This window comes from Symsagittifera roscoffensis, chromosome 5 (assembly GCF_963678635.1).
Source record: "Symsagittifera roscoffensis chromosome 5, txSymRosc1.1, whole genome shotgun sequence".
Taxonomy (NCBI): Eukaryota; Metazoa; Xenacoelomorpha; order Acoela; family Convolutidae; genus Symsagittifera; species Symsagittifera roscoffensis.
In genome coordinates this window covers 40,883,414-40,906,421 of record NC_087066.1, presented here as the reverse complement: position 1 = coordinate 40,906,421, position 23,008 = coordinate 40,883,414, and the positions used below count along the sequence as shown (strand labels likewise).

At 36.3% G+C, this 23,008-nt stretch overlaps 3 protein-coding genes across 3 annotated transcripts in view; all 3 read left to right on the top strand.

Annotated features, from left to right (window-relative positions):
• Window positions 1–23,008, top strand: part of LOC134845551 (cytoplasmic dynein 2 intermediate chain 2-like) — a 405,850-nt gene that overhangs the window by 374,306 nt on the left and 8,536 nt on the right. The window contains exons 2-8 of the mRNA XM_063862487.1: window positions 16,114–16,362; window positions 16,857–16,916; window positions 17,138–17,219; window positions 19,329–19,422; window positions 19,855–20,071; window positions 20,528–20,602; window positions 20,997–21,203. Coding sequence (XP_063718557.1) covers window positions 16,201–16,362; window positions 16,857–16,916; window positions 17,138–17,219; window positions 19,329–19,422; window positions 19,855–20,071; window positions 20,528–20,602; window positions 20,997–21,203 — 897 coding nt within the window. The 5' untranslated portion in view covers window positions 16,114–16,200. The remainder of the gene's footprint in view (window positions 1–16,113; window positions 16,363–16,856; window positions 16,917–17,137; window positions 17,220–19,328; window positions 19,423–19,854; window positions 20,072–20,527; window positions 20,603–20,996; window positions 21,204–23,008) is intronic.
• On the top strand, window positions 14–3,136 carry LOC134845802 (partitioning defective protein 6-like). The gene is made up of 4 exons (XM_063862881.1): window positions 14–643; window positions 839–952; window positions 1,372–1,677; window positions 2,495–3,136. Exons 1-4 carry the CDS (start codon window positions 353–355, stop codon window positions 2,921–2,923), a joined length of 1,140 nt encoding a protein of 379 aa, XP_063718951.1. The 5' UTR covers window positions 14–352; the 3' UTR covers window positions 2,924–3,136.
• On the top strand, window positions 10,501–15,687 carry LOC134846730 (uncharacterized). The gene is made up of 5 exons (XM_063864116.1): window positions 10,501–10,572; window positions 10,794–10,875; window positions 12,490–12,583; window positions 13,016–13,130; window positions 15,670–15,687. The coding sequence occupies exons 2-5, from the start codon at window positions 10,797–10,799 to the stop codon at window positions 15,685–15,687; spliced, it is 306 nt and encodes a 101-aa protein (XP_063720186.1). The 5' UTR covers window positions 10,501–10,572; window positions 10,794–10,796.

Sequence of the window (23,008 nt, the reverse complement as noted above, 5' to 3'; positions counted from 1 at the left end):
TTTTTTCAGATGTTGTGTATGTATTGTGGAGGCAACTAACATGTAAATAGTTAATCTAATTGTGGCAATAGACACGAAATATCACTCGTTGAAACATATCAAAATAACTACATATTTTCACGCACCTTGCCACGTTTAGTCAATTGGTTGGCGGTTATCGCTGGAACATTTTCTTTGATGTAAACCATTTTTTCTACGAGCTGAAATTCAAAAAATCTTGTATAATAAACCGAATATATGCTGCTACCGCATTCGTTATTGCTGTAAATACGCTAGAAAAAAGGTAGTTCTATAAGCGAAGTTACAAGTTACTTTCTGATTAGAGACAGTTAATAAAATAATTTATGTCATTATGACGTTGGTCGACAACCCGCTGCCTTCTAATCTAGTGGAAATCAAATCCAAGTTCAACTCTGAATTTCGAAGAGTGGCTATCTACGCAAGTTTTCTGCCAACATTCGAGAAGTTTGCCTTCTTCTTTCGCAATTTACACCACCTCCCGGATGACAATTTAGGACAAGACGGAGGAGGGGGTGATGGTGGGGGGTTGCAGCAGAATTTGGAGTTGCAAGTAGACTTCTATTACAATGATCCGGTGGACAAGGAGCTGCTTCCGATCAATAATGACATCAATTATTTGAGGGTACGTTTGTTGATGTATCAGCTCATCCTGACCTGGTCGCATAAAAGTTCTTTCTTGTGCTAAAAAGTTGTCAATCATAAAGTGTGCTTCAAAGCGCTGTAAGCTCATCTATTTTTCCTTTGAAATTCAAAAGTTGAGATTGACTCTTTTCCAACTGTCTGTTGGCTATGGTAATTGAGTATAATTTTTTTCTAGGCCCTGCGAACTGCGAAGCCGCTGCTGCGCATCTTCCTGCTTCCCCGAGGAGCCCCCATCCAATCTACTCTCAGTCTGAAATCCACAAACGGGGGAGTCTACAGTGCAAAAGAGGTGAGAATTCATAAAAAAAATTACAGAATGCCTGAAAAGGTGGTATTTTTATACGAGTTGAAGTATTAACTAGCTACCATTTAAACACCCGAAACTAGTGAAAAATAACATATGATGATCTCACAATGTAGGGCTTCTATCTACTGGTTTCGACTTAAAATTAAATTCTGAAACACAGTTTAAATCAAGTGCGATGCTTCTCAAAAAGGCGTGAGCATCATATTTAGCCGAGCACGTGTCATCAGTTTTTTCCCATTATAGCTCCCTCCCCCGGGCATAGAAACAAAGGAAACTAAGAGCACCTCATACAAATTTTCATGAATGAGGTAGGAAAAAGCCGTTGGGGATTATAAGGGGAGATAAGCCGTGGCTTAAATTTTGAAAGCGAAGACTCTGACGTTGATTATGATGTTCTGTAGGTACGTCCTGTCATCAGCAAACCGGCCGAATTCAGACAAATTGCAGCTATCATAGACGTCGACGTCATCCCAGAAACACTTCGAAGAGTGAAGTTGTTGAAACACACACAAGACAAACCTCTGGGCTTTTTCATAAGAGACGGAATCAGCATGCGTCAGACCAACTCGGGATTGAAGAAGGTTCCTGGAATCTTCATTTCCAGGTTGGTGCCTGGGGGTCTGGCGGAAATGACTGGACTGCTGTCTGTCAATGACGAAGTGCTGGAAGTGAACGGCATCGATGTCTATGGAAAAACTCTGGATCAGGTAAAATAGATGCTTTTCAAAAAATTACTGTTAACATCGATCGGAACTGAGCAACCGGTATGCGATGGTCAAATATATCCATTTTAATTACTATTTATTTACGAATGAAAACATCGTGGAAGCTGTTCATCAGTTCTCTACCGAAAACCATTATAGAACACAGCGGAATGCCTAAAAAGTTTTTTGGATGCAAGGTGGTTGCGTTTTTCAGTTTTGTTGAGGTTGCTTAACGAGATATTTGCATTTTTTAAGACCGGCACAGAAACCCTAGAAAGTCATGATTCTAAGGATACTTTTTCCGACTCCCTAACTGAGCGCTGTACGGCACTGCCTTAGTCTTGATTCTGACACAGCAAATTGTGGTTATGAGTCTCCGCTGTCGCACGGTATTTTACAGGTTATTTTGCCTTCTCTTGAATTTTAGGTGTCCCTTTTTGCCCTTTTGTTGTTTGTTTGCGAAGTGCATCTTCGCCGCTGTCTTGAACTTACTACATGCACACTATGCAATATTACACCTTACGCTAGCTCTGTTTAATCTTCATGGGTCGCTAAGAGTTGACATTATGAGATAAACGGGACCAAGTGAGCAATCTGCCCCCTAATCATTGTGAGGGAGAGATTGTTTTCATTTGGCTCGAAGTCCTTTTTTCCGACCAATCAGATTTTAGCATAGTACATGCAGGCTTTACTGTTTGAATTTGTTATTTCGATTGTTCACTTCGTCTATTTAGGGGGGGGGGGGGGGGGGGGGGGTTGCCCACATGGGCCAGTAAACGCCCTCAATGATGCACATTTGCATTGTTTTGATTGTTAACAGGTGACAGACATGATGGTAGCCAACAGCAGTAACCTCATCATAACAGTGAAGCCGATAAACCAGCGCAACAACATCTCAGCCGCCGCTCAGGGTTCAATCAGAGGCAGTGGCACCAGTTTCACCCAATCACGATTCTCACTCTCTCAGGGCGACGACGAAGAAGACGAAGTTGTTGACCTCCTGAAGTCCGCCTCACAATTACACCTCAGCACCCAGACTCTCAGTGGCGGAACTCTAGACGGTCGAAGCTCGAATGCAAGACACCAATTCAATTCCAACAACCCCAAAAATTCTGACCACCTGTTCATGAACAGTTCAAGTGTTACCCTGGACAGAAAAGCGCAGCACGCGAAGGGTTCTGGAGGAGGGCAGGTTTCAGCCCACAGAACACAGTCGTCATTCACCAGTCAGCCTAATTTGTACCAATAGGGTCCAGTAATGCCACCTTCAAAAGGAGCTATTGTCGAAAAATGCTTGCAAATGGCACCGATTAAAACCTGAAGTAGTCGGAGATCAGAAGTCAAACCAAATTTTGCCAGCTGTACCATGTGTCTATTTTTCTATATTTCACAATTCGCCAATTTCATTTCACTAAAAAATAGATAATATTTAATATCGTATTCAATAATTCTTTGAATTTCATCTTTTTCGAACGAAACTCGGAGACATTAAGAACACGAAAGTGAAAGGTTATCCGTTCTATGACTGCTACAATGACAGTTGTTGACTTAACGGTGGCGTGTCCCGGAGCCGAATACCCGGATAGCCGAAAATTAAATTTTTTACCGGATAGCCGAAATTTGAATGCATTACGGGATAGCCGAAAAAAAAAAATTTTGTTCATCAAAAGCTGAAAAATAGTTTTTTAATCACTCCCAACCTTATTACTCCAAATGATGATTTTTTTTCCATATTATTCCAGTTTTTGGGAATTCATCAATCCTAAATACTGACCACTATTTGGGACCGATGGAATCCCAAATACTGACCTAATTTGGCGACATGCTGTGTGTTGTGTTTCCATAAACTCTCAACCCAATGACTAAAATTACTGAATTTATTCGGCGTGATGCTTCCAAAATCAGCATTTGGGATTGACGCAATCCCAAATACTGACCTAATTTGGCGATATGCTGGGTGTTGTATTTGCATACACTCTCAACTCAATGACTCCAAATATTGAAATTATTCGGTGTTGTGCTTCCAAAATACTAAAAGATGACATCCACCGATTTAGGTAACCAATGTTTCAAAACTTGTTCGTGGATTCCTCTGATAATGGTTAAGTCCTTGCTTTTAAATTCCATATTGCTAGACATAAGAATTCCAGCTCTAGCTTTTAATTGTTCATATGCAAATTCAGTATTGAACAAAATTCATAATCCACTTACAGTTTGCGGAATCCGCTTACATTTGCGGATTCCGCTTACATTTTGCGGAATCCACTTACTGTTGCGGGATCCAAAACAACTAGCTGTATTCGGTTGTTGCAGAATCCGCGACACAACAAATAGGCCGACAAAATTTACGTTACACTTATATGTACGCGGATTCCGCAGAAGTTTTGTAAGTGGAATCCACTTACATTTTGAAACATGTTTAAAAATTATTTTTTTTGGAATCCAGGAACATTCAGACACAAAATTTTGCGCCTACCCAGTGCACAGTTTGGCCTTGTCATAGGATTGCTGTGAAAAATTTTGTTTTTGGATAGCCGAAAATTACAGTTAAGGGTGCCCCGGGTCAAATTTTGTTCTGCGTTGAGTGTTCGGCTTAAGCTATCAGGCCAGGATGAGCCTGGTTAGTATTTAGTTGGCGATCATTGTTCGCGTCAAGTCATTTTTTACTTAATTTTCAATTATCCGGGAAGGAAATTTTTTTTCGGTTATCCGGGAAGGGGCACTGTGGGTAAACATTGAATTAAAATATCCACTGCGCTTATTTAAACTAATCTCTGCAATGAAAAAGCCAAAAATCTAACTTGATGAAATAAGTGTTCGCCAAAAGAGCGCAGTTTCAATTATGTACTGCTCATGGGTTTATCTGCATGCGTTTTATTCGCTTTATCGGTGACTGGTTTTTGGAAGACATCAAGGGTATTCGGAGCATTTATAAAACCATTAGACACCAAATGACCCCGGAGGTCGGAATCTCCTATTTAGCATTATAAAGCTTCTGTTTGCCATTTAGTTTTTTTTTGGTTCTTTTGCAAAATGCAGCTTTCTGTGTACAATTATAATTGGTTGCACATCAAAATAAAATTTTTAATTTAGGGCCTTTAATGCCATTTTCTCGAGATCTTAAAATGAGAGTTATTTTTACTAGACGTTTTAAGCGCTCGAAAAATTTTAAACTCAAGTCTTTTAAGCAAAAGAAAATTTGGAAAAAAATTCTTAAGAAAAAATAATTAATTATCTTTTTCTTGAAGCGAGGAATGATAATGCGTCATTTGAATCTCCCTAATAGGTTATCTAATATCTTTCCGCGACGGTACTGGTTCAGTTGCTTAAGTCAAATAACAGGTTGCGGGGAATCTTTTCTACATAAGAGGCTAGTCTCAAATTTTGTTATGAAAAAGCTATGATTTTCGGAAATGTGGAATTTTTTTCATTTGTTGACTGGTTTTTCTCGATAACTATCCTGCCAAATCTGATAAAGGATTAATCGACCCAACAAGTTGTTGGAAGCTTACGCTTATAGTTTGCTACGCCCAGTTTTTTCAGACAAAAGTTATGGCCCTTAAACAAGTGAAAATTACGAAAATTGGACCGTTTTCGAAGTTTTTTAGTCGACTCGAAAATTACCGTGCCAGTTCTCAGGTTAGCGTTCAATCGAGAAACCTGATGTTGGGAATCTTTTCTACTTTCCCGTCCGCGAACTGCGCTTAGCAGAAAAAAAAGTTAAGCGACTTCGGACAGTCAAGTTTTTGAGTTTCGACCGTTTTTTAGAAACTTTGAATTTTCTTGAAAACTACGCTATCAAATCTTGCAGAATGTTTCTTGCAGAAGCGGCTTCTCTTTAATGTAAAAGAAAGGCTAGGTCTTTGGGAAAATCTAAAGGCCAGGTCTAAAAGATTCCAAAATTTTAAAATTTTCACTCTTATTTAAGTCGAGAAACAACGAAGGTTTTGTGCAAAGTCTAATTTTTAAAATTTCGTCCCGCGTTAGTATAACTGATTCAAAAAATTTTTAATACTTGCCTCCAGCTTTAGCTGCGCCCTAGGTGTCCTTCATCGAGACATGAAAGTTTTGGTTCACCTAGCTTTTTACCATTTTTCATTTTTCGACTAATTCTTTTTATGATTGTGTTGTATCGCAAGTGGTGCAAAGCTCAGCTTCGCCAGTGTATCTTATTTATTATTTTTTAAGTTTTAAAAACTCGGTTCCTTTTGTGTCCGCTCAAAGATTGTCTTTGTTTCCTATTCATAAGTTTTGTTCCGTTGCTATAATGATATTCGAATGTAGGCATGTTTGCAAAGGTTATGTTCGATTTTAGGCATATCGAGACATACCAAAATTTAAATTTTATTAGATCTAGTTTTTTTTTAAATTTTCATTTTTTTACTTTTAAAATCGTGGTAACTGATATTTTTATCTTCATTTGTCAATATCTAGAGAATTAATGTGTAAATATGACCTGGGCGTCCTTTCAGGTCTTTCTCCAATGATCAATGTGTTTGAAAATAATAAATCTCGGAAGTGAATGAAATCTTGACTAATATATAATTTTTTGATTGAATATTGATTAATTAAGTTGAAAATTGTGGCGAATGAAGATATGAAAAAATGATAAACTAACCGCCCTTATGAAACCTATGTATATGGGAAAAATGGAACAAATGTTTATCTATCTGTCTATACATCATTTAATTGGCGTTCATTTAGCCCTATGTTGACATGTTTGTTGAAAAAATGCCAAAGTATTGCGAAGTGTTATCCTTTTTTATTTCAATTTTTAAATTTCCAAGGTCACCCACAATTCTAACCATGCATCTGTTAAATCAAGAATGTTTTAAGTGTATAGTTTTTCCTCACGCAATGCGATCGTTCTTCTCGCGCAAAGCTTTTCGTCTCAGGGTTTATGAAAATAAATTGAATCACTCAAACCCAAGATGAGATAATATTATGGTACACTCAACGGCTTTAAATATCGCATATAGATATTACTGCTCAAATCTTTCTGGTCTCCGAGATATGGCGTTGTTTACGATTTTTTCCATACTTTTTTCAAAAAAATAAACAAAAATTTTGAAATTTTCTTCTATGTTGGGGTGGTTTAAGGGTGCACTCAGAAGTTACAATTCCGGCTCCAAATTTTAATGCAAAAATCATTTTAGTTTCAAAATATGACGTACGTTTTTAAATTTTTTCTCAAAAATTGTTGATGTAAAATACTAACAGAAAATGAAATTTTCAACCTATGCTTTCGTACTGTCGCAGCTGACCGAGGGTTTGCAAAGCTAGCCTCCTGAACTTACAGCTCAAATCTTTTGGCTTCCAAGATGCGGCGTTTTTCATGATTTTTTTCAGTTTGTTTTTCAAAGAAATAAGATAAAAAATCACTTACATAAAATGAAGTTCTGTGCTTAATGGTGCGGTGATGTAAGAGTACATACAGGGATTGGAAGTTTGAGTCGTTGAATTTTAAAGCTCTAATTCTCTTGGTTTCAAAAATTTTTCTCCAAATTCAAAGAGCTTTAAGACCATCTAATTTTTTATTCGAAATTCATAAATTGAAGATTTTTGAAAAAACTAGTCAGTTTTTTTTTTTCAGTATCCTTGCGTTCGTTACTCTTTTCCAACTGTTCGTTGGCTATTTTTTTTTTCAAACAACGGATTAAAAAAACTAACAAAACATGAAATTCTCAACCGTATCTGCTCGGGGTTAGAAATCTGGCCTCAATTATTACTGCTCAAGTCCTTTTGATTCCGAGATTTTTTCATGATTTGAAGAAATTTTCAGTCCCATATTTTAGTGCTGTCAGGATACTTTCAGTGGTTGCAAATTTGGCTTCTCTTTGATCTAAAGTAGTTATAGAGATATGACCATTTTGTTGAAAAGTAACTTGAAAGTTTTCTTTATAACTGGTTTAATAAATGAAATCGAAAAACCTGGTAATTGGGTCCTGTTTAAAGGTTGCATTGAATATTGCTTTCTCGTATATATGTTAGCAAGCTATTCTTACGTTCAGCAATCTACTTAAAGCATCAGAGTGCAAGTCATGCACTAGTATTTTTTATACATGCTACTTTTCACGTTTTACAAACGGAAACACGGTTGATATGTTCGTCAAATGGTGACTTCGTAAAAACACATACAACAAAAACGAAATTCGCAGCAGAAGCAATCTAATATCCGTATATATTCTTATTTCTTTTTTAAATGATTAAGTTCATAATTAAAAACAAAAAATGCGAAACTTTGAGTTTTTCGTGAAGTTGGATGAACTACCAGCTGATTAAGTTTGCTTTAATAAATACCGAAGTTATTTATTAGTTGATTGAGAAAAAAATTATAGTTCATTGAGTGTTGTCCATAAAGTATTAAGTAAAACTTGAAACGTTTTGATAGCGATGTTTAACTTGATCGATTTTTTAGAGTCTGTCTTATCAAAGACCAAATGTTTGCCTTCAATTCAAGAGTTTTATCATAGTGGACGATAAACTGATTATTTTCTGCAAAATAATTTTTGATGCGATCATGAGGCAAAAATTTTTGTTGAGATTATGTCATAAAATATTGGCTTATTATGGTCATTTTATGTTTTCGACTGTTTGCGAATTATGTTTCATCGATTTTTTGTTTTCGTTTTTTTGTTTTCCACGCATAATCGGTTTCATGACAAAAGATTCCTTACCTTAAGATCCCAAACGAGAAGATCCCAGTCAATAAGATACCATTCGAAAAGATACCTCGTTCTAAAATTATAAGATATAAGATAATATAATAAAATATAAAAGAATCTGAGAAATGAAATCAAAGCGGTTACAAAGCACAAACAAAGCGTCGGTTTAAATCAAAGACACGGCAAAAATTTTGCTGCACAAATTTCGAACAAACAACTTTGCAAATCACTTGGCCTTCAAATTGAAACTCAAACTTCAAAACCGCTTAGACTACAAAGGGACATGGAAAAGTTTTCCAATTAATCAAAACCAACTTTGTCAATAATGGCCTGATTTTCCAGACAACCCAAGTCGGTATAAAATTGAAATTGAGTTTTTGCATAATTCCAAAGCTTTGAAATCATTTCCATTAAGAGTCACTTGCCATTCTATTTGATAAAAAAATATTAATTCTCACTTCTGATCAACTTTTTTTCGCTAGGCGCAATACTCAAAGGGCCGTCAGGCCCCTACCCCCAAACTAGCGTCCCGTAAATAAGGCCAGTTGCTCTGGAATCCAATTGCTAGAGACAGCATTTTCGAATGCGAGTCGTAGTAAAGCGTTTTGGCGTTCTCCGGGAGGGTGGAAGGAGACGTCTATAAAAAAATTGATCAAACAAATTTAAATTTAGGAGAAATCAGGCAAAAACTAAAACAAAATTTATGAAGTTAAATCGACAAGTGAACAGATATAAGACATAAAGTTCAAGTATATGTATGAACAAGTTATCTGTTGAACTTTTTCATTCAAATGACGGTGTTTTTCCGGGATAAGTTGATTGTACGGCTGGATGCCTTCAAAATATTGAATTTTTGGTTGTAGGAATCCAGTTGAATTTTTTCAAGAAACCTATATTTTGAAGGATAGCTGCCTTGAAACAAAGTGGTTACACCTAGATGCCACCCTTCAACTTCATTTGTTGTTTGGGCTAGACAACACATAGCTTTTTGATAATGGTTCCATAAAGAAATAGGAAAGTGTTTTTCGGCCAACCAAATCCCCTTAAATGTACGTTTTTTGTTTTGTTAAATATCCTGTTTGGTTTCCACACTGCATATTTCCTCCAATACTAGGCCGAACCCGATTTCCACTTTTCACTCCGGTACAAAAATAAGCGCAGGAATCATATTCAGCGCTCAGACTGTTAAAATTTAAAATAAAATATTTTAAATTTTTCGGTCATCTGTTGCAACAATGGGCAGGGATGCCGTTTGCTTAGTTCTGTTTAAAGTTCGCGTTATCGCCGACCGGGAGGGCAAAGACAGTTGGGTTGCTTTGTCCTGCGTCAATTGCAAACTAGCTGCGATGATCTGGCTGTTTGCTGGATTTAGTTGATTACTAACTGTCTCCTTCCTTTGCTGAACTAGTTGCCGAGCTTCTGAGCGTCCTGCGCTGAGCTCGTGATTATGCTTGTTGCTGTTTGAAATTACATCGCTCCCAGAAGTGATTTAAATTTTTGGGCATTTATATGATCTCCATTTGCTGCAGCGCCAGTGTGTTGTTCTCTTCGTATCACGTTTCTTTTGAAATTCATGGCCGTCATGAATAATCAGTGTTTGGCCTTTTTGTGAGGTTCCCCGAGTAAAAGAATTCATTTTTGACTATTCTGAGAGTTGAAGAGTGAGATAATAAATGCAGAGTGTACACATTTTCAGTTGAGTTGTTCTATTTCAATGCCATATTAACACTAAATTAAACACATGCTGGCACTATGTTAATCCCAAAAATGAGTCGTTTAAATTTAGTTATCTTACATTGGGTTGTTCTTTAAAAGCGCAAAACTAATTGAGATATCAGTACTCTAGATTCATTTCTGCTGACTTTTCGATCCTGATTTTTTATTTATAGATCATGGGATCTTCTTAATTGGCATGGGATCTTATGGTATGGGTGATTTTTGTACAAGGGATCTTTTGGTACGGTATCTTTTGTCATGGGAGCTTTTGTTATGGTATATTTTGTCCTGATACCGCAAAATCAGCGACCGCAAATAATCATTGGAGAGAGTTGAGTGACAATTTAGGCCGCTTACAACAGCTTATTTATGCTTAGCTTAATATGACTCAGTGATGAGTTAATGAGTTAATTTCATTTGTATAAATGCGGTCTCCAGATTTTTGATTTTGTTGCAGATTCAGACGAATGACGACAGCCGTGACCTTGACCCAGATCTGGTGCCACTCAACCATCCAGTGAGAAATAAGAATTTTTTCAGTAGTTCCATTAATGTTGGTTTTACATGGGGATCGAGTCTTGATGTTTGGTTAGGCTGGATTAGTGATAGTTTGGTATGTTTCGAAATAGAGTTGGATTATCTCCTTATCTTGTGTCTAGTTCAATCAAGAATTCATATGAATCATTGCACTCAAGTATATTCGGGCCATTTTTAAAATTTTTTTTTACTGTATTTCAGAGTATGCTGAAGTTCTTGACTTCGGTCGAAGATTCGATATTTGAAGCTCTAGAAGAGAACTTGACCTCTTACCATTTTGCAGGCAAGTAATGATAAGTGAATACGAATATATTGTCCACAATGTACTTTTTGTGGATCCGCGAATGCTTGTCGCTTGATGTGTGGTACGCAGCCATTAAAGCTAGAGTTGAAATTTTGGAGAGTACAATTTTATATTTTAAATTTGGAAGCCAACACATGCACCAAAATGTAGGAGCAAACCCAAATTTGAAAATTTTCCAGCAAAAGTCCGATTAAAGCGCTATCATGATTAAAGCTCTCAGCTTTGGCGCGATTGAAAAGAAGAAGAAATCATTTCGCATCGTAACAAATTACAATTACATAATTTTATGTCTCTAAAGCATCAGAACGCTTGCAATTAGCACGCGTTATCCAATCGGAATATAGACTTATTTCGGGTTATCAACTTGAATCCCTTGGTATCTTGGTTCATAATGAGTTCAAGTTTCTAAGCGTCTCCGGCTCACTTAGTCTGGAGACGAATACGCCTGGAACGGCAAAGATCCTGGGTTCGAATCCTTTCAGGACCTGATTTTTTTTATATGGGAAATGTTCCGTTTCAAAAAAGTTGACGGTTTTTTATTTGTCTGCTTACGTTTTGTCGGCTTAGTTGCTTCTTCTTAGAATTTCTTCGCCGAATGTAGTTATCATGGTAGTTGTTTTCTCTGTTAACACTAGCGATCAGTACAAACCATCTTTTTTTCTAACGTAACTCGCACTAAAAAGTGTTCATTTATTTGGTAGCCTTTTTGCTATAATCACGATCTAGCATTGGAAAGTTCATAGCTTCTGTTCTCTGCTTTTTGATGGCTAGTGGTTGTTATGTATTAAGCGTGTGTGGCTGAGTGGTTAGTGCGGGAGTCTCTTAATACCTAGGTTGCAGATCGAATCCGAGACTCAGCCGGTTTCAAATGATTCGAGGCTTATTTCTACTTTTTCTTGCATTTTACAGAGCTCCTTTTTGCCGTGTTCTCGCTTGAGTTTTCGAAGCGAAGCCTTGCCTCTGTGTTTCATTCCTGCAATTCGTAATTCTACTATCTTGGACTTCGTATATTTTCTCCTTTTCATGTTTTTTCCGCTTGAAAATTTTTTTTCGCTAAAAAATCTCATAGAACTTATAGTTCAAAGTTTTGCATGACAACATTCTTTTTTCGCTTGATAATTGGTCTGAATTTTCCTTAAACGCCGACGAAGGTGTTTCTGGACGTGTTTTCCGCAAATAGAAATTATATCCAAACGACGTTTTGAAGTTTTTTAAATTGTGGTTTCTTGTGAAATTTTTTCATTTTCTTTGGAATTAATGGCTCTCCTTTTCTTTCCTGTCTGCTAGCTTGCAATGCTTTTTTATAGTTTTGCAATTGATGGGAAGCTCCGCGTCGCCTCTGTGTATTAACAGTAAATTGAAACTCAAAAAAATGGATAGCTGACAAAAAAACTGGGGAACTCCAATCGTTAAAAGCGCATGAAACGGTAACATAAGTTTGAGTTATAACAAAACTGAAGAAAAAGAGAAACAGCCTAGAGCTTTTTTGTTGTTTTTTTTCTTGTTTTGTGAAGTGCAACTGCGCCTCTGTATCCATGGAGCTGTCTGCAGGCTTTGAAAAAATTGGTTTATTCTTGGTTTATTTGTTTTTAGGCTACGAAGTCGACTGGAGTGAGGATCAGGAAAGTGAAGTGACCTGTGTGAACACATTCTACGCCAGTGAGTCAATACTGAACACACATTTGAGGCAAGTACACAGACACTAGTCTCTGTTAACGTCTGGGTTATTCTCAATAAATCTACAAAATGCAGTGAAAGATTCGAATTGAAACAGAAATATGGTAAATTTAAACGGTTGATCTGAAATATACCTAGGAGCAGATCTTTTTGCGGAACTTTTCAATATGATTGAAGGAGCCGAAATATGAACGAATGAAAATCGAGTAGAATATATAAACCACCCGACATTTACATTTTTTTGTGTTGAAGTTTGCTTGATTTTTGTAAGTGTTACATAATTTTCACGTAGTTAATTACAAAGGTGCCTATTATACTCCTCTTATATATATTTTGAACTAAATAGTATTCATAATTAAATATAAATTTGTAGCTAGTGTGATATTTGGCTGCTTAGTAGCCATCGTTTTTGTCTGATGGAAATTTTGTTACTTACTTATAGCTCATCGCAAAGCAACGCCAACACAGACGAAAGTAATACTGAGTCTTCTCAATTCTACCAATCAAAAACAAGTCATGGAGATGAGAATGATCTTAGCACAAGTTCGGCAGTGCAAGTGCACTTAAAGCATCAGAGTGCAAGTCATGCACTAGTATTTTTTATACATGCTACTTTTCACGTTTTACAAACGGAAACACGGTTGATATGTTCGTCAAATGGTGACTTCGTAAAAACACATACAACAAAAACGAAATTCGCAGCAGAAGCAATCTAATATCCGTATATATTCTTATTTCTTTTTTAAATGATTAAGTTCATAATTAAAAACAAAAAATGCGAAACTTTGAGTTTTTCGTGAAGTTGGATGAACTACCAGCTGATTAAGTTTGCTTTAATAAATACCGAAGTTATTTATTAGTTGATTGAGAAAAAAATTATAGTTCATTGAGTGTTGTCCATAAAGTATTAAGTAAAACTTGAAACGTTTTGATAGCGATGTTTAACTTGATCGATTTTTTAGAGTCTGTCTTATCAAAGACCAAATGTTTGCCTTCAATTCAAGAGTTTTATCATAGTGGGCGATAAACTGATTATTTTCTGCAAAATAATTTTTGATGCGATCATGAGGCAAAAATTTTTGTTGAGATTATGTCATAAAATATTGGCTTATTATGGTCATTTTATGTTTTCGACTGTTTGCGAATTATGTTTCATCGATTTTTTGTTTTCGTTTTTTTGTTTTCCACGCATAATCGGTTTCATGACAAAAGATTCCTTACCTTAAGATCCCAAACGAGAAGATCCCAGTCAATAAGATACCATTCGAAAAAATACCTCGTTCTAAAATTATAAGATATAAGATAATATAATAAAATATAAAAGAATCTGAGAAATGAAATCAAAGCGGTTACAAAGCACAAACAAAGCGTCGGTTTAAATCAAAGACACGGCAAAAATTTTGCTGCACAAATTTCGAACAAACAACTTTGCTTATCACTTGGCCTTCAAATTGAAACTCAAACTTCAAAACCGCTTAGACTACAAAGGGACTTGGAAAAGTTTTCCAATTAATCAAAACCAACTTTGTCAATAATGGCCTGATTTTCCAGACAACCCAAGTCGGTATAAAATTGAAATTGAGTTTTTGCATAATTCCAAAGCTTTGAAATCATTTCCATTAAGAGTCACTTGCCATTCTATTTGATAAAAAAAATATTAATTCTCACTTCTGATCAACTTTTTTTCGCTAGGCGCAATACTCAAAGGGCCGTCAGGCCCCTACCCCCAAACTAGCGTCCCGTAAATAAGGTCAGTTGCTCTGGAATCCAATTGCTAGAGACAGCATTTTCGAATGCGAGTCGTAGTAAAGCGTTTTGGCGTTCTCCGGGAGCGTGGAAGGAGACGTCTATAAAAAAATTGATCAAACAAATTTAAATTTAGAAATCAGGCAAAAACTAAAACAAAATTTATGAAGTTAAATCGACAAGTGAACAGATATAAGACATAAAGTTCAAGTATATGTATGAACAAGTTATCTGTTGAACTTTTTCATTCAAATGACGGTGTTTTTCCGGGATAAGTTGATTGTATGGCTGGATGCCTTCAAAATATTGAATTTTTGGTTGTAGGAATCCAGTTGAATTTTTTCAAGAAACCTATATTTTGAAGGATAGCTGCCTTGAAACAAAGTGGTTACACCTAGATGCCACCCTTCAACTTCATTTGTTGTTTGGGCTAGACAACACATAGCTTTTTGATAATGGTTCCATAAAGAAATAGGAAAGTGTTTTTCGGCCAACCAAATCCCCTTTAATGTACGTTTTTTGTTTTGTTAAATATCCAGTTTGGTTTCCACACTGCATATTTCCTCAAATACTAGGCCGAACCCGATTTCCACTTTTCACTCCGGTACAAAAATAAGCGCAGGAATCATATTCAGCGCTCAGGCTGTTAAAATTTAAAATAAAATATTTTAAATTTTTCGGTCATCTGTTGCAACAATGGGCAGGGATGCCGTTTGCTTAGTTCTGTTTAAAGTTCGCGTTATCGCCGACCGGGAGGGCAAAGACAGTTGGGTTGCTTTGTCCTGCGTCAATTGCAAACTAGCTGCGATGATCTGGCTGTTTGCTGGATTTAGTTGATTACTAACTGTCTCCTTCCTTTGCTGAACTAGTTGCCGAGCTTCTGAGCGTCCTGCGCTGAGCTCGTGATTATGCTTGTTGCTGTTTGAAATTACATCGCTCCCAGAAGTGATTTAAATTTTTGGGCATTTATATGATCTCCATTTGCTGCAGCGCCAGTGTGTTGTTCTCTTCGTATCGTGTTTCTTTTGAAATTCATGGCCGTCATGAATAATCAGTGTTTGGCCTTTTTGTGAGGTTCCCCGAGTAAAAGAATTCATTTTTGACTATTCTGAGAGTTGAAGAGTGAGATAATAAATGCAGAGTGTACACATTTTCAGTTGAGTTTTTCTAATTCAATGCCATATTAACACTAAATTAAACACATGCTGGCACTATGTTAATCCCAAAAATGAGTCGTTTAAATTTAGTTATCTTACATTGGGTTGTTCTTTAAAAGCGCAAAACTAATTGAGATATCAGTACTCTAGATTCATTTCTGCTGACTTTTCGATCCTGATTTTTTATTTATAGATCATGGGATCTTCTTAATTGGCATGGGATCTTATGGTATGGGTGATTTTTGTACAAGGGATCTTTTGGTACGGTATCTTTTGTCATGGGAGCTTTTGTTATGGTATATTTTGTCCTGATACCGCAAAATCAGCGACCGCAAATAATCATTGGAGAGAGTTGAGTGACAATTTAGGCCGCTTACAACAGCTTATTTATGCTTAGCTTAATATGACTCAAATAAAGTTTTTGGAGATTTTCAATACCATTTTAGCAATCGAAATTTCAAGTGCTTGTAATTTTTTTCTAGTCATTTTTCTTCCGTCATTCTTCGCCAAATTTGTTGTCCTGTTTGCGTATATGTTTATGACTGTCGAAAAGTTCGCATAAACATATAATTTATCGACAAAATTGTTGATACTGGTACAAGTTTTTGCGAGTGTGTTATAACAGGCTCCTTTTTCAGTGATTGATATGTGAAAATACTCATACGTGGTATAGGTTTTGCTGCAGTAATTTCCACTCTTAATTACCTTTACATACTCTATCGGAATGAATCTGCAATTTTCTGATCACTCGCTAGAAGGGGCGGACGTGGTCAGTTATGATGCTAAGGAGCATGAACAGAAGTATGTGAGGGACTGTCTCATCCAGACCGAGCCCAGAGTATTCGCATCCAGGGCAACCCAGATCATAAGAAGGAAGGAAATTCAGGTAAGGATGTTATAGATCTACTTAACAATCTCCCTCTTGCAAGAAGGGGGGATTGTTTAGTAGAATAAATTAGTCGAGCTTTGATGGACCAATCGGAATGCAGCAAAATTACAATTCTATAGAAAACATGGGACAGAGAAAAGAATACACACCTCTCTCATGGTATTCTTTAATAAGGGAGAGGGGGTTGAGATTGCTTACTAGGTCCGATTTGGTTTCTATAACTATATGAGCGGCTCTTATAATAAAGGTGATAAAGGTTCTCTCAATTATAATATGCAATCTCTCTGCTCTGCTATCGACTTGTTATAAGAGACGAAGTTAGCATATTATAAGATATTTTAACTTTTAAGGTATAAAAAAAATGAAAAATTGAAAAAAAGTAAAGTTTCATCAAAGTAATCTTTTACGGTCAAGGATGCTAGAAATTGCCTAAATGATGAGTTAATTTCATTTGTATAAATGCGGTCTCCAGATTTTTGATTTTGTTGCAGATTCAGACGAATGACGACAGCCGTGACCTTGACCCAGATCTGGTGCCACTCAACCATCCAGTGAGAAATAAGAATTTTTTCAGTAGTTCCATTAATGTTGGTTTTACATGGGGATCGAGTCTTGATGTTTGGTTAGGCTGGATTAGAGATAGTTTGGTATGTTTCGAAATAGAGTTGGATTATCTCCTTATCTTGTGTCTAGTTCAATCAAGAATTCATATGAATCATTGCACTCAAGTATATTCGGGCCATTTTTAAAATTTTTTTTTACTGTTTTTCAGAGTATGCTGAAGTTCTTGACTTCGGTCGAAGATTCGATATTTGAAGCTCTAGAAGAGAACTTGACCTCTTACCATTTTGCAGGCAAGTAATGATAAGTGAATACGAATATATTGTCCACAATGTACTTTTTGTGGATCCGCGAATGCTTGTCGCTTGATGTGTGGTACGCAGCCATTAAAGCTAGAGTTGAAATTTTGGAGAGTACAATTTTATATTTTAAATTTGGAAGCCAACACATGCACCAAAATGTAGGAGCAAACCCAAATTTGAAAATTTTCCAGCAAAAGTCCGATTAAAGCGCTATCATGATCAGTGTTGGCTGATTTAAATCAATTGATTTAAATCAACAGTAAAAATCCGATTTAAATCAAGATTTAAATCAAAGCCTTTATGGTTGATTTATTTCTAGTGTAAATTGAAATTTTGTATTTCTCGTTTTTATATTAAGCGGAAGCATCAATCCCTCTAGCGGTTGAGACAGCAATTTGAATACACGTTAAATTACAATTTAATACATTGTTCAGCGTGCTCTCTTTCAGATTTGTGTTATTTTCGTGACTAATCTTATGTCCCGATGATTGTGAAGTATTATATTATGCTTTCAAAGTGTATCATCTGCAATTATGAAATGTTGTGCAGTTAAAATGTTCTCCAGCTTACACTGTAGGTGACTTTACACTGTAGGTGACTTTACACTGTAGGTGACTTTGATTTAAATCAAAAAAATCCGATTTAAATCAAAAAAATCCGATTTTTTGATTTTTTAAATAAAAATCCGATTTTTTTCCAACACTGATCATGATTAAAGCTCTCAGCTTTGGCGCGATTGAAAAGAAGAAGAATTCATTTCGCATCGTAACAAATTACAATTACATAATTTTATGTCTCTAAAGCATCAGAACGCTTGCAATTAGCACGCGTTATCCAATCGGAATATAGACTTATTTCGGGTTATCAACTTGAATCCCTTGGTATCTTGGTTCATAATGAGTTCAAGTTTCTAAGCGTCTCCGGCTCACTTAGTCTGGAGACGAATACGCCTGGAACGGCAAAGATCCTGGGTTCGAATCCTTTCAGGACCTGATTTTTTTTATATGGGAAATGTTCCGTTTCAAAAAAGTTGACGGTTTTTTATTTGTCTGCTTACGTTTTGTCGGCTTAGTTGCTTCATCTTAGAATTTCTTCGCCGAATGTAGTTATCATGGTAGTTGTTTTCTCTGTTAACACTAGCGATCAGTACAAACCATCTTTTTTTCTAACGTAACTCGCACTAAAAAGTGTTCATTTATTTGGTAGCCTTTTTGCTATAATCACGATCTAGCATTGGAAAGTTCATAGCTTCTGTTCTCTGCTTTTTGATGGCTAGTGGTTGTTATGTATTAAGCGTGTGTAGCTGAGTGGTTAGTGCGGGAGTCTCTTAATCCCTAGGTTGCAGATCGAATCCGAGACTCAGCCGGTTTCAAATGATTCGAGGCTTATTTCTACTTTTTCTTGCATTTTACAGAGCTCCTTTTTGCCGTGTTCTCGCTTGAGTTTTCGAAGCGAAGCCTTGCCTCTGTGTTTCATTCCTGCAATTCGTAATTCTACTATCTTGGACTTCGTATATTTTCTCCTTTTCATGTTTTTTCCGCTTGAAAATTTTTTTTCGCTAAAAAATCTCATAGAACTTATAGTTCAAAGTTTTGCATGACAACATTCTTTTTTCGCTTGATAATTGGTCTGAATTTTCCTTAAACGCCGACGAAGGTGTTTCTGGACGTGTTTTCCGCAAATAGAAATTATATCCAAACGACGTTTTGAAGTTTTTTAAATTGTGGTTTCTTGTGAAATTTTTTCATTTTCTTTGGAATTAATGGCTCTCCTTTTCTTTCCTGTCTGCTAGCTTGCAATGCTTTTTTATAGTTTTGCAATTGATGGGAAGCTCCGCGTCGCCTCTGTGTATTAACAGTAAATTGAAACTCAAAAAAATGGATAGCTGACAAAAAAACTTTGGGGAACTCCAATCGTTAAAAGCGCATGAAACGGTAACATAAGTTTGAGTTATAACAAAACTGAAGAAAAAGAGAAACAGCCTAGAGCTTTTTTGTTGTTTTTTTTCTTGTTTTGTGAAGTGCAACTGCGCCTCTGTATCCATGGAGCTGTCTGCAGGCTTTGAAAAAATTGGTTTATTCTTGGTTTATTTGTTTTTAGGCTACGAAGTCGACTGGAGTGAGGATCAGGAAAGTGAAGTGACCTGTGTGAACACATTCTACGCCAGTGAGTCAATACTGAACACACATTTGAGGCAAGTACACAGACACTAGTCTCTGTTAACGTCTGGGTTATTCTCAATAAATCTACAAAATGCAGTGAAAGATTCGAATTGAAACAGAAATATGGTAAATTTAAACGGTTGATCTGAAATATACCTAGGAGCAGATCTTTTTGCGGAACTTTTCAATATGATTGAAGGAGCCGAAATATGAACGAATGAAAATCGAGTAGAATATATAAACCACCCGACATTTACATTTTTTTGTGTTGAAGTTTGCTTGATTTTTGTAAGTGTTACATAATTTTCACGTAGTTAATTACAAAGGTGCCTATTATACTCCTCTTATATATATTTTGAACTAAATAGTATTCATAATTAAATATAAATTTGTAGCTAGTGTGATATTTGGCTGCTTAGTAGCCATCGTTTTTGTCTGATGGAAATTTTGTTACTTACTTATAGCTCATCGCAAAGCAACGCCAACACAGACGAAAGTAATACTGAGTCTTCTCAATTCTACCAATCAAAAACAAGTCATGGAGATGAGGATGATCTTAGCACAAGTTCGGCAGTGATGTTTGAGAACTCAATTGTGTCCTCTATTTCGTGGAACTGTCAAGGAAGTCTGTTTGCGGCCTCATTGGCCAACACGGAACACGAAGACTGGTGTGTTCACAAGGTCAGAAGAAAAATGTTTGAACAAGCATTTCAAATTTAGCACTAACAATTTGACGACATTATTACCTACTGTTTTAGATTCTATCAAATGTTCCACGTGGTTGCGCATGATAAACTGGTTGCGCAATCCCATTTTCAAAAAATCGTGCCATAAGATACACATGTCGTAGGATTCTATATTAAGTTTTCGGTATAAAAAGTTCGTATCTACCAAAACGAATCGTAAAACTCTTAACGATAATACAGTGGATGCATTAAGTGAAGAAAAATCTGTTATTTTTAAGTCATAAAGAAATCTATAAATGAGAAATTTTGAAAATGAAGCGAGCAACTGAGAAATTGTTTGGAGCAAGTGGAAAATATGCTAAAATGTTCTTTTTCGAAACGACTGAAGAGACCAAAGGGGGTTACGATGTGTACTCAGTTTCATTTGAAATACTTTTTGCTTTTTATCCAGTCTGCGATTGTTCTGTGGAATATCGGGAGGACGAAAGTGGATGCGAAGAAACCACACAATACCATCGAGTGCTCTGTAAGTTAATAACATTATTGAGAACAATAATTAACTTTTTTCTATCTATAATTAATATTGTGTAATTTATTACGTAGTTTGAAACGTCATTAGGCAATAGGGGCCGTTTCAAAACGTCGTGTTATCTGCCATGGATTTAAGCGGAAACATGAAAATCATCTGGTTGAATGTCTCGTATAGCTCTGTCGTATGATTTTGTTGTATGTACACACTTGATTGGATTGCCTAAGTTTGAATGTTCAACTTTTAGAGGCTTGGAAAAAGACAGTTTTTCTTTTTTTTTGACAACTTGACGACGGTCCAGAAATGATGTTCCTTATATCTGCAATACACTTCTCCAATAAAATAGTTATCAATAAGAATTTCTCACTAGCTTTGTTAAGTGTGTGTTTAGGGATGTGTGACGGATATTTGTTTCCACCCCTCCAACCCGGCACTGTTGGGAGCTGGCTCATTTAATGGGGAAGTTTTTGTGCTGGATCTGAGCAGAGACGAGTCTAGTCAACTGGTGGCCAGTGTGGCCTCTCTTCACACTGAACCCATCTGTACAGTCCACTGGATCAGGGATCCAGAGTCAAATACACTACATGCTCCATATATGGTAATCATTTTACACTTATTTTAAGTCAACCAGTCCGGAGGCCTAACCCGGAGGTAAATATTTAGGTTGACATGAGCGTATATATTCAGCGCCCCTTTAAGAGCTCATCTTACAAATTGCAGCGCACGTGAGATATGAACCAGCAATCATATGATTGCTGGGCACCATCTCTACCGGAGCGCCACAATCTTTGATCGGGACCTTATATGCACGAAGAAGGCATTGGAGAATATCTTGAGAAAAAGTCCCGTTTTTCTACAGCACGTAGAGCATGTTTGATGTAACATCTTAAGCTCGAATGCTCTTTCTAAGTCATTCCTGATGGTGATAACTCCTCGTGTCAATTACTGATGATTTCTACTTAACCGCTGAAATGAAAAACTTATCAATAAAAAAGAGAACTAGCGAGCTGTCGATTGACTTGCAAGTAGCGCATAATGGGTCGACCGTGGTTATAAAATCAACAAAAATTTAAGTGGAAAAGAACAAGATGACTCTTCTTTTTTAGATTATGTTGAATTTTTAGTCTGAAAAGTTGTTCTTGCTCAATTTTTTTTCGCGTTTTGACTTCGATTCCTTCAGTTACTTTTCAGTTGAAAATTTAACAGAAAGAATTTTTTTTGTTATTCTTTTCGCTGACACTTTTCGAATACTGTTGGCTTGGTTTTCGTTATCAAATAAGGAACTTTATTTTTTCGGGTTTTCAATTTGTGTACCACAATAACTGAATCAATGCATGACGTGCACTGCATATGAAGAAGTGCTGACATTCTCAATCTCTGGAAAATTCAAATTAGACTACTGGTTGCTGTTACAGGGCACTTTTGATTTTGCAGTCATCCTTTGAACTGCCATTCATATTTTTTCTTGCAGAACTTAAATTTTCGACGGTTTGCTTGTCTTTTCATTTTTTGTTTTCTCAATAAAGCACTATTTTTCTCAATAAAGCACAATAAAGGTTTTTCTGATTTAAACGTTTAATTCAAGTGAAGCCTAGTGATAATTCAATACTACTTTTTCTCACCTAAGTTGTTAGTGCTACTTTTGCTGGCACTTTTCATCAGGATTCTGAATTGGGTATTTAAGAGCATGTGCGTTGACATTTGATTATTAATAAGTTAACTCAGTTGATTTATTTTTAATTGACACGTAATGAAGACATTTGTACAGGCCCAGAAATTTCTGTTTTTTGTTTTCTTTTTTTTCAAAAAAAATCTTATCATTTGTTCTTGCTCAAATTTAATTTTTTTTTGCTGTTGACTTGAATTTTACTTCATTTTTAGTGTAAATTATTTAAATGGACAAGACAGAGACATGAGCGTAATCAGTGAGGTCTTGTTTTGTTTGCCCTTCATATCGGTCCTTTTTTTATTTTGATTGTTTTAACTAGCGAGCGTAGGGTATGAGTACGAACCTTCTTTTTTCTAACCTAACTCGCAAATAAAAGTGTTGATTTATTTCCCTTAGGCTGCAATCACGATCCGTAGCAATGGAAATTTCATGGCATCTGTTCTCTGCTTTATTTGTGGCTAGTGTTTGTGATTTATTAAGCGTCCGTGGCTGAGTGGTTAGTTAGTGACGCTCTTAATATCTAGGTCGGATTATCAAATCGGACACTTAGCCAAATTTTCATTAATTCGAGGCTTATTACTTTTTGTTCCGACCATTGAAAATGGGAGCAGCTTTGTATTCGGGTGTGTTTTAGTTTTTTCTTTTTGTTTTCCACGCAAAATCAGGTACCGCAAATAATCATCGGACTGGGTTGAGTGATAAATCATTCTAAAGCCCTAACAGTCGTGATTCCA

Excerpts from the sequence above, each read along its gene's own strand:
- LOC134845802 (XM_063862881.1), top strand. The coding sequence starts at position 353 with ATGACGTTGGTCGACAACCCGCTGCCTTCTAATCTAGTGGAAATCAAA. Across the intron at positions 644-838 it reads ATGACATCAATTATTTGAGG|GCCCTGCGAACTGCGAAGCC; the intron begins GTACGTTTGTTG and ends ATTTTTTTCTAG. Across the intron at positions 953-1,371 it reads GAGTCTACAGTGCAAAAGAG|GTACGTCCTGTCATCAGCAA; the intron begins GTGAGAATTCAT and ends GATGTTCTGTAG.
- LOC134846730 (XM_063864116.1), top strand. The coding sequence starts at position 10,797 with ATGCTGAAGTTCTTGACTTCGGTCGAAGATTCGATATTTGAAGCTCTA. Across the intron at positions 10,876-12,489 it reads GACCTCTTACCATTTTGCAG|GCTACGAAGTCGACTGGAGT; the intron begins GCAAGTAATGAT and ends ATTTGTTTTTAG. Across the intron at positions 12,584-13,015 it reads ATACTGAACACACATTTGAG|CTCATCGCAAAGCAACGCCA; the intron begins GCAAGTACACAG and ends ACTTACTTATAG.